At 46.9% G+C, this 13,538-nt stretch overlaps 2 protein-coding genes across 2 annotated transcripts in view; one reads left to right on the top strand and one right to left on the bottom strand.

Moving 5' to 3' along the window:
* The window catches only part of LOC141273224 (trypsin-like), a 423,731-nt gene that overhangs the window by 86,830 nt on the left and 323,363 nt on the right, over positions 1-13,538 (top strand). The gene's annotated exons all lie outside the window — the stretch shown is intronic.
* The window catches only part of LOC141273225 (trypsin-like), a 142,008-nt gene that overhangs the window by 99,511 nt on the left and 28,959 nt on the right, over positions 1-13,538 (bottom strand). Inside the window, exon 2 of the mRNA XM_073684797.1 lies at positions 11,139-11,292. Within this exon, the coding sequence (XP_073540898.1) occupies positions 11,139-11,292 (154 nt within the window). The remainder of the gene's footprint in view (positions 1-11,138; positions 11,293-13,538) is intronic.

Below are 13,538 nucleotides of genomic sequence, written 5' to 3'. Positions count from 1 at the left end.
CAACCTGATGGAGGTCAGTATAGATGGACTAATAGACCAAGTCCCACACACTGCTAGAAGCCCAAATATTTTTTCAGAGCTAGATGCAGAAAAAAAATATTTTTAATTTGCAACCTGATGGAGGTCAGTATAGATGGACTAATAGACCAAGTCCCACACACTGCTAGAAGCCCAAATATTTTTTCAGAGCTAGATGCAGAAAAAAATTATTTTTAATTTGCAACCTGATGGAGGTCAGTATAGATGGACTAATAGAACAAGTCCCACACGCTGCTAGAAGCCCAAATATTTTTTCAGAGATAAATGAAGAAAAAAATTATTTTTAATTTGCAACCTGATGGAGGTCAGTATAGATGGACTAATAGACCAAGTCCCACACACTGCTAGAAGCCCAAATATTTTTTCAGAGCTAGATGCAGAAAAAAATTATTTTTAATTTGCAACCTGATGGAGGTCAGTATAGATGGACTAATAGACCAAGTCCCACACACCGCTAGAAGCCCAAATATTTTTTCAGAGCTAGATGCAGAAAAAAATTATATTCAATTTGCAACCTGCTGGAGGTCAGTATAGAAGGACTAATAGAACAAGTCCCACACACTGCTAGAAGCCCAAATATTTTTTCAGAGCTAAATGAAGAAAAAAAATAATTTTAATTTGCAACCTGATGGAGGTCAGTATAGATGGACTAATAGACCAAGTCCCACACACTGCTAGAAGCCCAAATATTTTTTCAGAGCTAGATGCAGAAAAAAATTATATTCAGTTTGCAACCTGATGGAGGTCAGTATAGATGGACTAATAGAATGATGCTATGCCCAAAAGATTTTACTTCACTAGGTGCAGTAAAAAAATTGGTATTCTATACACAGGTGGTATATCTTGCAACACAGATAGGCTACTCCACTGACTAACACACTCTGCAATAGGCCAAAAAGGATTAGCTTTGCTAGATTCAGCCAAATGCTGTGAAAAAAACTTGCACAGCACTGGCACAGACCTGCCTGGCAAAAACTGATAGGAACTGATGTAACCTAGTCCTGAAAAGGACTCCAATTACAATTAGTCTTTACTCCCACAATCTATCTATTTAAGAGCACAGACCTGCCTGATAAAAGTCGTAGGAAATGCTGTAACCTAGTCCTTAAAAGGACTGCAATCACAACTATTCCCTACTCCCAAGCTATCTGTATATTTGTGCGAAAATTGGCTTGAAATTAACAAGGTATAGCGCACACAGCAACAGCGGTGCCGTCTAACACGCAGCTGCAGCAGTGAGAAAATGGTGGCGACGGGGAAAATGGCTTGGTCTTATAGGGCAAGGACATGTGACATACACTGCCAATCACACATGCCCTTGCTTGTGTGAAAAAAAGCACTTCGCTCCGTGTGTGCGCTGCTGATAGGCTGACAGATTGCACCTCCCCACTGCAAATGCGGGAAAGAGAAAAAAAAATGGAGATCTTCATTGTTCCTGCAGAGATCCATCCCCTGCCCCTCCCCCCGCCCCGCTGTACACTCAAACTGCGTATTAACATTAATTTTCATCATTACTGAGAAAAAATCCAGTTATGATTTTGGTGCACGAACAGTTATCGAACATAACCTCGAACAGCCGAATTTTTCTCAAATTGTTCGTGTTCGCCGACCGGCTCGAACACCGCCCAAAACAGCTCGAATTTGAGATTGGCGAACAGTTCGAGTAGAACAACGCTCATCTCTACTTGCGGCTTCTTCTCTAAACTCTTCTCCTCCTCAGAGCGCAATTATTCCATAGGAGACCGAGAGTTATTGGCCATCAAACTGGCATTGGAGGAGTGGCGTTACCTGCTCGAGGGGGCTCTTCACCCGGTAATAATTTACACTGACCACAAGAACTTGGCTTACCTCCAGCATGCCCAGAGACTTAACCCGCGCCAAGCCCGGTGGTTCTTGTTTTTTGCTCGCTTTGATTTTGTTCTTCATTTTCGCCCGGCTGACAAAAACGTCAAGGCGGACGCCTTGTCTCGATCCTTTCTGGTGTCTGATCTCGAGGAAGATCCGAAACACATCATCTATCCCGCCAGAGTAATGCAGGTGGCTCCCGTGAGTCTAAATCGTCTCCCTCCCGGAAAGACGTTCGTATCAGTACCTGATCGGGAGAAGATCCTTCACTGGGGTCACTCGTCTAAACTGGCTGGCCGCGCCGGTCAGAAAAAGACCCTCCAGCTTATTACCCGGCACTACTGGTGGCCTACCCTGCACAAGGACGTAATAGACTTTGTTTCTGCCTGTGTGTCCTGCGCCCGCAACAAGGTTCCGAGACATCTGCCAGCCGGTCGCCTCCTTCCGCTTTCTGTACCTGCTGCCCCCTGGCAGCATATAGCAATGGACTTTATAACTGACCTCCCAGTCTCTGCCGGTTGTACGGTCATTTGGGTGGTCGCTGACCGCTTCTCCAAGATGGCTCATTTCTTTCCCCTGCCAGGCCTCCCGTCTGCACCCGAGCTAGCTAAAGACTTTATTCGTCACATCTTTCGTCTTCATGGCCTGCCCCTCCACATCGTGTCGGATCGTGGGGTACAGTTCACCTCACGCTTCTGGAGAGCCACTTGTAAACTGCTAGACGTCACCCTGGACTTCTCTTCCGCTTACCACCCACAGTCCAATGGTCAAGTGGAGCGGATCAATCAGAACCTGACCAGTTACCTCCGGCACTTCGTTAATGCCCATCATTCAGACTGGGTGGATCTCCTACCATGGGCCGAGTTCTCTTATAACAATCACGAGAGTGAATCCTCCTCCAAATCCCCGTTTTTTGTAGTCTTCGGTCAGCATCCTCGGATTCCTTTTCCTGTCTCCACCTCTGTGGACAACCCGGCTGCGGAATCTCTCGTTAGCAAATTTTCCTCCATTTGGGAGAGTACCCGATCCGCACTCCTTCAGTCGTCCGAACGGATGAAAAGACACGCTTACAAAAAACGCCTGGATCCTCCACAATTTCGTCCTGGAGATAAAGTCTGGCTCTCATCTAAATATGTCCGACTCAAGATACCTTCTTACAAGTTAGGGCCTCGGTTCATCGGTCCTCTGGAGGTCATCAGTCAGATCAACCCGGTGGCCTATAAATTGAAACTCCCGGCCAACTTACGGATCCCTAACTCCTTCCATGTATCTCTCCTCAAACCTGTGGTACTTAACTCTTTTTCCAAGTCTACAGGTACGCCTCCTGCTCCGGTTTCTGCTGAGGACGAGTTTGAGGTAGAGAACATTCTTGCCACCAAAAGGGTAAGAGGAAAGACCTTTTTTCTAGTAGATTGGAAGGGGTTTGGTCCTGAGGAGAGAACGTGGGAGCCCCGGGAGAACATCCATGCCCCGCTCATCCTTGCTAAATTTCTGTCTGGCCTAAAAAAGGGGGGGCCTAAAGGGGGGGGTACTGTAGCGCCGGCGTCCCTGCCCTCTGCTAGGCAGGGACGCTGTTCCCCTCACCTCTCTGCTCCGTGCCCGGCGTCCTCCTCCCGTTCTGCTGGCAGCGCGCGCTCCTTCCCGGCCACTGTGCTTAGGGCGCGCGCGCGCGCTCTCCCTCCCTCTTAAAGGGGCCGCTCGCGCCGTCCTAAGGAGTCCCCGGCCAATGGCCGGAGGACTTCACCATATATAAGGCACCTCCTCCAAAATGGAGGTGCCCGAGCAATGTTGTTGCACTGTTCACTACTCTGCTTCAGCCCTCAGGTCCCGTTGCCAGTTACCTGCCAGATACCTGCCAGATTCCTGCCAGCTTGCTGTCTTATTCCTGCCTGATATTCTGCTACCTGCCTGCTAGCCTGAGGTCCAACGGTCTGCCTTACTACTCCTGTCAGTCTGTCTAAGGACCAGCTTGCCCGCTCACCTGGGAGCGCACATCAACTACCTGCCTGCTTGCCTGAGGTCCGACGGTCTGCCTTCCAACTCTAGTCAGTCTGTCTATGGACCAGCTTGCCCGCTCACCTGGGAGCGCACATCTGCTACCTGCCTGCTAGCCTACCTGGAGGCTCTGCCGTCACGTGCTGTGACCACCTGCCTGTCCAGTGACTCCTGCCCGCTCACCTGGGAGCGCTCATCTGCTGCCTGTCTGCTAGCCTACCTGGAGGCTCTGCCGTCACGTACTGTGACCACCCGCCTGTCCAGAGACTTCTGCCCGCTCACCTGGGAGCGCTCATCTGCCGCCTATCTGTTGGTCTTCCTGGAGGCTCCGCCGTCACATGCTGTGACCACCCGTTTATCCAGAGACTCTCGCCTGCTCACCTGGGAGCTCACGTCTACCATCAGCCGCCACAGGTCGTACCAACCCTTTACCCAGAGACTGCCCCGGTCACTTGCCGTGACCATCTGCCCGTTCACCCAGAGACTGCCCCGGTCACTTGCCGTGACCATCTGCCCGTTCATCCAGAGACTGCCCCGGTCACTTGCCGTGACCTCCTGCCCGTTCTTCTAGAGACTGTCCCGGTCACCTGCTGTGACTGCCTGCCTGGTCGCCACCCGCTCCCTTACAAGGACCGCCCCCTTGTATAGTAGCTCAGAGGTTCCGCCTCCCAGACCCGTTACAATACTGTCTGACAAAAGTATCAGGAGTCGTCCCTGACGCGCGTTTCGCTGGGGGTTCTGGCTTTTTATAAGGGCGGGATCGGCCGTACTTCCAAACTATTTATAAGCCTAATCATGATTTATAGGTATATCAACCAATGAGAGTACAGCTCTAAATTTCAGCCGAGAAATGAAGAAATCTCCACAAGATTGTCAGTTATCTGTACCAGTATCTCAATTTTTCATCGGAAAGAAAAGAAAAAACAAAAAGACATGATGATGATAGGGAGTTTACACATAAGCTAAAAATTCCTGTTAATGGAACACATTTCTTACACTGAGGTGAATCAAATCCCTACTATTATTCTAATCATTCATCCAGGATGGTTTGTCCATATTAATACTACTCTGTCCATATGATATATAATAGTAGGGTATGTCACTATTTCCATTTCCATTATCAATGATGTCAATCCCTATAAGATGTCCAAGAAATTGTATAACATAATTTCATACAAAAAGAGGACATTTTTAAATTTTTGAATATACAATAGGACATGAGATTATTATGTCACTTCAGATAAATTTGAGTCTTTAAGAGGAGATTAATATTCCAGATTATATGAGGAAAGCCCTATAAAATATAGAGATACATTGTCACATGCATGGGGGCATTTACCCCTAAGATTACCTAATTTATCTATTCAGTAATCTATATTAGTAGTATATTATAATCCTCCAACGTCCGGTATTTAGACACAGTTATTCCAAACCCAGAGGAAGGAGTCTCAATACTATAAAAAACAGCCAAAATTGAAATTCTCATTCAATCCATGAGGATTGACAGTATTGAGTCGGAAAATCCACTCCCTCTCCTTTTTCAACAATATTGAATCCAGATCTCCTCCTCTAATATCTAATTTACACTACCGTTCAAAAGTTTGGGGTCATTTAGAAATTTCATTATTGTTGAAAGAAAAACTAATTTTTTTTCAATGAAGCTAACATAAAATGAATCAGAAATACACTATATACATTGTTAATGTGGTAAATGACTATTCTAGCTGCAAACGTCTTGTTTTTATTGCAATGTCTACATAGGTGTATATAGGCCCATTTTCAACAACCACCACTCCAGTGTTTTAATGGTACATTGTGTTTGCTAACTGTGTAAGAAGGCTAATGGATGTTTAGAAAACCCTAGAAAACCCTTGCACAAGTAAGTTAGCCCAGCTGAAAACGGTTTGGCTGATTTGAGAAGCTATAAAATTGACCTTCCTTTGAGCTAGTTGAGAATCTGGAGCATTACATTTGTTTGTTCTATGAAACTCTCAAAATGGCCAGAAAAAGAGAACTTTCATGTGAAACTCGACAGTCTATTCTTGTTCTTAGAAATGAAGGCTATTCCATGCGAGAGATTGCCAAGAAACTGAAGATTTCCTACAACGGTGTGTACTACTCCCTTCAGAGGAGAGCACAAACAGGCTCTAACCAGAGTAGAAAGTGAAGTGGGAGGCCCCGCTGCACAACTGAGCAACAAGACAAGTACATTAGAGTCTCTAGTTTGAGAAATTAACGCCTCACGGCTCCTCAACTGGAAGCTTCATTAAATAGTACACGCAAAATGCCAGTGTCAACATCTACAGTGAAGAGGCGACTCCAGGATGCGGGCCTTCAGGGCAAAGTGGCAAAGAAAAAGCCATATCTGAGACTGGCTAATAAAAGGAAAAGATTAATATGGGCAAAAGAACACAGACATTGGACAGAGGAAGATTGGAAAAAAGTTTTATGGACAGACGAATCAAAGTTTGAGGTTTTTGGATCACACAGAAGAACATTTCTGAGACGCAGAACAACTGAAAAGATGCTGGAAGAGTGCCTGACGCCATCTGTCAAGCATGGTGGAGGTAATGTGGTGGTCTGGGGTTGCTTTGGTGCTGGTAAAGTGGGAGATTTGTACAAGGTAAATGGGATTTTGAATAAGGAAGGCTATCACTCCATTTTGCAACACCATGCCGTACCCTGTGGACAGCGCTTGATAGGAGCCAATTTCATCCTACAACAGAACAATGACCCAAAGCACACCTCCAAATTATACATGAACTATTTAGGGAAGAAGCAGGCAGTTGGTATTCTATCTGTAATGGAGTGGCCAGCGCAGTCACCAGATCTCAACCCCATTGAGCAGTTGTGGGAGCAGCTTTACCGTATGGCACGCAGAAAATGCCCATCAAGCCAATCCAATTTGTGGGAGGGGCTTCAGGGAGCATGGGGGGAAATTTCTGAAGATTACCTCAGCAAATTAACAGCTAGAATGCCAAAGGTCTGCAATGCTGTAATTGCTGCAAAGGGAGCATTCTTTGATGAAAGCAAAGTTTGAAGGAGAAAATTATTCTTTCTAATAAAAATCATTATTTCTAACCTTGTCAATGTCTGGACTATATTTTCTAATCATTTTGAAACTCATTTGATAAATAAAAGTATGAGTTTTCCTGGAAAACACAAAATTGTCTGGGTGACCCCAAACTTTTTAACGGTAGTGTATGTTGAAGAATAGCCCATTCCTTGAGTTCCTTCCACTGTAAATCATGTCTGATTTTAAAATGTTTAGTGATAGGAGTGGGAACAAATATTTTTTTCTGTTCCTGATTAGCTTTTTCATCTTTGTCAAAGTTTATAATACTTCTGATGTGATTGACGCGCCCCCTGGTGTTGTGGGGTACTCGGTAGCCGGGCCGGTCGGTGCTGGGGATGTCACGGTGGCAGTGACGAGGTCCGTGGCCCCGGGCGGTCAAATTAAAGGAAAAGTTAAGTAAAAGGGGAATAAAGTTTTTAGAGATAATGTTCGTGACTCCACCTGTGGTATGCAACTATATGGGGCCGCCGCTGTAGTGCAGATCCTCTGGAGCTGATGGTGACTCAGCAGAGTTGGTTAAGCTCTCCACAGGCAGAGCTAAGCTCCGGGGCAGTCTTCAGGTTTTTACTCACAGTTCTTAAGTTCTCCAAGTTACAGTTACCGGTGTGCAACTGCCCACATCGTCCTGTGTCCTCCGGGGTAGGGATCCAGCAAACTCTCAGGTATCTCAGGAGCACTTGGACGGGACCCCGTTCTATGTACCTTTCCCGGTACACTGCGCTAGCTCTCACCCTCCCGCCCTGCGCCTCTCAATCAGTGTCCCAAGCCAGTGGCCTCGGGCGTTGTCGGGAGATGTGCAGTCCCCTGGACCCTATGTGGCCACCTGACGGTCACTTGCTTCTCCCGCTGACCGTCAATTCTTGTGTGGACAGCGCGTGAGAGACTGTCAGTGGCAAACCTGAGCCGCTTGTGTTCCTAAGCTGGCTAAGCCTGTTATATTGCCGGAGTTATTTCACTGCCGACAGCACTACTGGAGCTGGGAGTATATGTATAACAAGTATTATGCAAGGGGGTTAGCAACAGGGATAATGAACAGCAAATTGGAATAACAAGGAGAAACAGTTTCAGTGAATAATGGTAAAAGTCTTTGCAAAAGTGTGATGCACCCAGTAGTGGGAATCACCACATGAGTTGTCTTTGTATGACCCTAGCGGGGATCACCGGTTATTCCCGCTGGGCCGCAAGTCTCTTCTGGATAAAGTCTATCAGATCCCGTTTAGCCTCCCATGCACCAATGGACCCCCTCCCAACCTGAAATCCTAATCCCAACTGTCCCCAGTACCATGAGTGGAAATTGTAACTGATGGCCCTGTTCACTTGCGCGATTCCTCCGCTGTTGCTGGCGCATCTCTCCTGTTGCAGCCCTCTCTCAGCTCTTCTCGGCTTGACCGTCGACGTTAGATTCTCATGCTTGGGGTGCGGGGATCCAGACCTCGACTCTTGACAGGCGGCGTCTGGTCCCAGGAACTTACTCCGTGTAGGGCGCAGGTCCTGACTCTGGGCCACAGGTGCAGGGCTCAGGGCGCTTCTGTGAGGAGTCCAGAGCTTCTCAGGCGGTGCCTGACTCTGATGCAGTGCAAGCCTCCGGCTGGGGCCTGTCGCACTGGGATCTGCATTCCCTCTGCTCCACTCAGCTGCAGCCTGGCGCCAAATCTCTGTGTCTTGGCGTGCTGGGCTTTTATATCCAGGAAATCCTTCCTGGGGTGCGGTTGATCAGGTCCAGCATCTGAATCTGTTCCCCCTTCAACTTTTTTAGCCTAACTTGGTTCTGCTCTATTTTGTCTGGCCAGCAGATGGCAACATTTCCTCATCTCCGTCACATCCTGCAAGAATCCTCCACTGCACTCTACTACACAGACACGCACACGTAGACACGCACACGTTCACACACAAACATGCACATGCAGACACATACATACACAGAAATGCACACGCAGTCATGCACAGACTCATGCAGATATGCACACAGAAATGCAAAAGTAAACACACACGTAAACACATGCACATACGCACACAGAAATGCACACTCAGACAAGCATGCACACACGTGTAAATACACATATTCACATGTAGACACACGCACACCTAGGCAGACATGCACACTCAAAGACATACAGAAATGCACATGTAAACACAAACATGTGCATGCAGACATATGCACAGAAATGCATATGCAGATACTCCCATCCAGGTAGACACGCACACATTGACATGCGCATACACACATGTAGGCATATACATAAAAATTCATATAAGCAGACACAAATATTACCCTACATTGGTTGTCTCCAGTCTGGCCCATATGCTTTATTAAAGAACTCCTAGGGCGGGAGACAGCACTGACGTCACTTTTAGCAGGCGTTGCTGCAGCCATGTCTGCTAACTGTGATGCTACTGTGCAACCCCTGCTCCCTTACTCTCCTGCTCCCTGGCCTCACCCGCCACTGTCCTGGGCATCAAGGCAGTGAAGGTGCATCCACGATCCCTTAAAGGGCCTGCGGCCACTATTTATTTTTTACTTCTTTATTTTTTCTTCTCCTCTGACTCTTGTTCTCCTCTGCAAGGGCCCACCGTGGATTTCCCTGGCACCCCACAAGGCCAGTCCGACCCTGGAGTCTCATAATCATTCACCTCTTGCGACTGTATTTGCAGTTTACCACCGTCACCTTCTTGTGACCATGGATGCTCAAATATTTGGGCATTGCTGCATGTGATCTCCCCATGTTCTGCTTGAAGCATGCAGGGCAAGAGGCCAAAATCTATAAATGGAAATGTGAACAGCTCTTTGCAGTGTCCAAGTGCGGGATCACTTCTGTCTGGGCATAGTGGGAGGAAGGAGGATCAGGGTGAAGATTATGCGGTCCAGACTCATGGTTACTGAGACTGGACTGTGTGGAAGACAGGGTGGTGCTGGTAAACTGAGTGGAAGCATTATCTGCTATCCAACCAACAACCTTTTCACACTGGTCTGGCTTCAAGAGTGGCTTGAAAATGGGACAGGAAGCTAGGTCGGCATGATGTGTGTGTTTGTTGTGCTCCCGCAGCAGGCACAGTTTCACCTTGCCTACAGCCTTGGCTTCTGCGCTCACCATCAGCATCATGTCCACTTCCCCGTCCCTTACCACGCGCCTGGCCCATTTTAAAATACGTATGATATTTCCCTGCTGATAAACCTGTGCCTTATTTTTATCGCAGTAAGATTTGCCCACCTCAGAACAACTTGACACAGTGCTATAGCAATATGGCGATGCTACTGGTTACCGGCCAAGTCTCAATTTACATTTTAAACACATAACTGTCGCAGTTTAAATAGCATAGAATATTTTGATGCTGAGAAAACTTTGCAGTATTTGTATTGCAGCAAATTTAGCATACCTCTGATAAGCTTTTTCACTGCTTGCACTATATAGCAATGCTATCAAAATCAACCAAGTCTAGCTGTATGCTTTCAGCGCAGAAATGGACCAGTATAACTGCTGTATTCGATTTCTTTTCACAACAATTTGCAGGATTAAGAGGAAAAATATTATTATCCCTGAGAATGGCTATTGATATTGATATGAGTTCCAGCAGCAGAAGAACGTGCAATGAACCCTATCTTGTCCTAGACTATTCCTCCACAGACTTTCCCTAACTACTGCTAACAGCAGTATTAATATTGATTAGAATGAGCCCTTACAAAGGCTGTTGTTGCATATAAAAGAAATAAAAGTGGTGTGGAATCCTTGCCTAAACGCAGGCAAAATTCTCTCCCTCGTTCAGTTGCACCTCTCCCTATTCTGCCTGTGTACAGGGTAGACTGTGACAAGCATGGAGTCCCGGGTCTTATATCCACCTAATGACACTATGCTGCCAGCCAATCACTGTAATGCTCACAACCAACATGGCTACGGCATTACAGTGACTGGCAGGCAATCCCCGCATGTTAATTGGCTGCCTAAAAAGCACCAAACATGCAAGGAGGGGACCTGAGCTCCCACCCGAACATTAAAAACTACTCGCCGAGTATCGAGTATCTCGAGCACAGTGATGTTCGGGAGAGTTACGAGTAGTGACGAGCATGCTCGCTCATCACTAGTCAATACCACAATAGCTTCTTAATGAAGAATAGTAAATAATAAAGGTCAAAAGTTTTTGATTTTACTTGAATGATTAAGTTTTACTTGATATTCAGGTAACTTACGACTTGTAGCAGTGACCAGCTGAGAGCACCCATAGGTCATTGATCAGGATTCCGCCACAGAAGTGGTAGCCGGAGTTCAGGGACGCTTGCCAGGGGACGGAGCTCTTGGCACAGGTGTAACCTCCAACAATCTTGTCATCATCTTCAAAAGCAGCTGAGAACATTACAAATAACCAGGTTTACCTTGGTGTCTTATGAATGAAACATACAGTATTTTAATAGTTGACATTAAGATCAAAAGCATGGAAAATCAATGCAAAACAAAATGTAAGAAAATGAAGAATGGTCTTCAGCAGGGCGATATTTGGCATTCATGCTGCCCAGGGCACTTTTACTGGTCACGCCCATACTGATCAGTCAGAATAAGGGTATGTGCACACAGCTTCTTTTTCAAGCAAATCTGCTCTACAACCCGTCTGAAAAATTCCTAAATATATGCTAAAAACAATGAACTCATACACTGCAAGATGACATGCAGTTCATATGTTCAGTCCTTTGAGTTTTTTAACCATTTCAGGTTTCCTAAGACAAGAAGTGGCTGAAAGGAGTGACCAGTCCATTATATAGGCTTCTTCTGTTTGGAAGCCGCTTAGTAGTTTATTTAAAAAAAAAAAAAATTAAACAAAAACTGTTGGCTAAAAATGTCTGAAAAGACAAAAAAAAAAAGCAAGAAAAGCTTGTGCAGAACAAAATGACGACTATGTGTCCTGGAGCGTCTTCTGTCTGAAAAACTCTAGGCATTCGCAGATATCTAAAAGCAGTCGTGTGCACATATCCTGGCAGTGCCAATACCCTTCAGATACTAGTTAATACCCCCATACACATTAGAGTAAATTTGGCCAAACCCGCCGATATCAAAAGGGCAGTTCAATGTGTATGGGTGGCTCTGACTGATGAATGTTGGGGTAGATAAGAACCCAGCATGTCTCTAAGTGATAAGCTTCCGCCACAGATGTCTATCCTCACTACTGCTCCATTTATTCTAGTGGGAAGGCCAAGGATCAGCAGAGCACTGTGATTGCTAATTTCTGGCACTCCCATTAACAGTGAATGGAGAGGTAGTGCAGATGATCGACGTCTGCTCCAGTTCTCGGAAAAACTCAGGCCACCCGCAAAGCGGATAATTTTCCAACTTAAAACAACCCATTTAAAAATCATTAAACTACAAATCTGCTTTCACGCTTTGTGACTGCAGACTTGTCACTCCTCACATCATGCACTGCTTGCTTTGAGGATTCTCTGGTGTCAGCGTTGGGAACCGTGGTCATGTGACAGCAAGTATGTGATATGCATACTGCCAATACTATTGTGGCCAGAAGTATGCAAACCGCTTACTTACTGTCACATGACTGCTGTTCCCAATACTGACACCGGAGAATCCTCATAGCAAGCAGTGCATAATGTGAGGATTCACAAGTCTGCAGTCACTTAGAGTCATATAGACTGACTGCAGATTTGTTGTTTTACACCCAACAACCCCTTTAACACTGCAGTCGATAATGGGAAACTGATTATCAATCTATCTAAACAGCCCGTCAATCACCCAGTGCATGAGCAAAATGGTCATTAGTTGGGGGAAGCTTGCTGAAAGGGAGTCTGTCACCCCAAAATGACAATTAAACTGCATAAAGATTTACATTGGGGATGTAGCCCCTACTTAAATACCGTATTTTTCGGACCATAAGATGCACTTTTTTCCCCCAAAATTTGGAAGGAAAATGGGGGGTACGTCTTATGGTCTGAACGTTACTTTACCGGTGGTGGTGGAGCGGGGATTGCAGGGTCCTCCGGCGGCGGCGGAGGTGAGATGCGGCTGGAGCCGGGGCCTGTACCTGGTGTCGGGTGGTGAACCAGAGGAGCTGGGGACTGTGCCGGGCTGTGAGTGGTGTCCGGCGGTGAGGCAAAGGAGCCGGGGCCTCTGTTGGGCTGTGAGCAGTGTCCGGCGGTGCAGCAGAGCAGCGTGTGCAGCTTATGGTGGCCGCTACCATATTCCTGAGGCCATGATCCAGAGGAAAATGGCTGCCTGAGCCTACGCATGGGCCGATTGAGAGCTCCGGCGGCCATTTTCCTGTAGATCACAGCCTCAGGAGGATGGCTGCGGCCACCGGAAGCCACACACACTGCTCTGCCACATCGCCAGACACCACTCACAGCCCGGCAGAGGCCCCTGCTCCTCTACTTCACTGCCGGACGCCGCTCACAGGTCCAGGCCTCAGGCAAGTGCACAGGCCCCAGCAAGTCCACAGGCCCCAGCCAGACACCGGCATCTCACCTCTTCTGCTGCCGCCGGGTTCCTGAGGCAGGGAACGGAGGGACCTGCGATCCTGCTCCACCATCACCGCAACTCACTGCTGCTGGAGCACTGGCCTCATGTTTCCAGGGTCCGCAGCATTCCTCCAC

Source organism: Phyllobates terribilis, unplaced genomic scaffold (genome assembly GCF_046119375.1).
Source record: "Phyllobates terribilis strain yellow unplaced genomic scaffold, ASM4611937v1 Scaffold_5__5_contigs__length_657084704, whole genome shotgun sequence".
NCBI lineage: Eukaryota > Metazoa > Chordata > Amphibia > Anura > Dendrobatidae > Phyllobates > Phyllobates terribilis.
The sequence above is the reverse complement of the archived record's forward strand: the minus strand, read 5'-3'. Positions and strand labels throughout refer to the sequence as shown.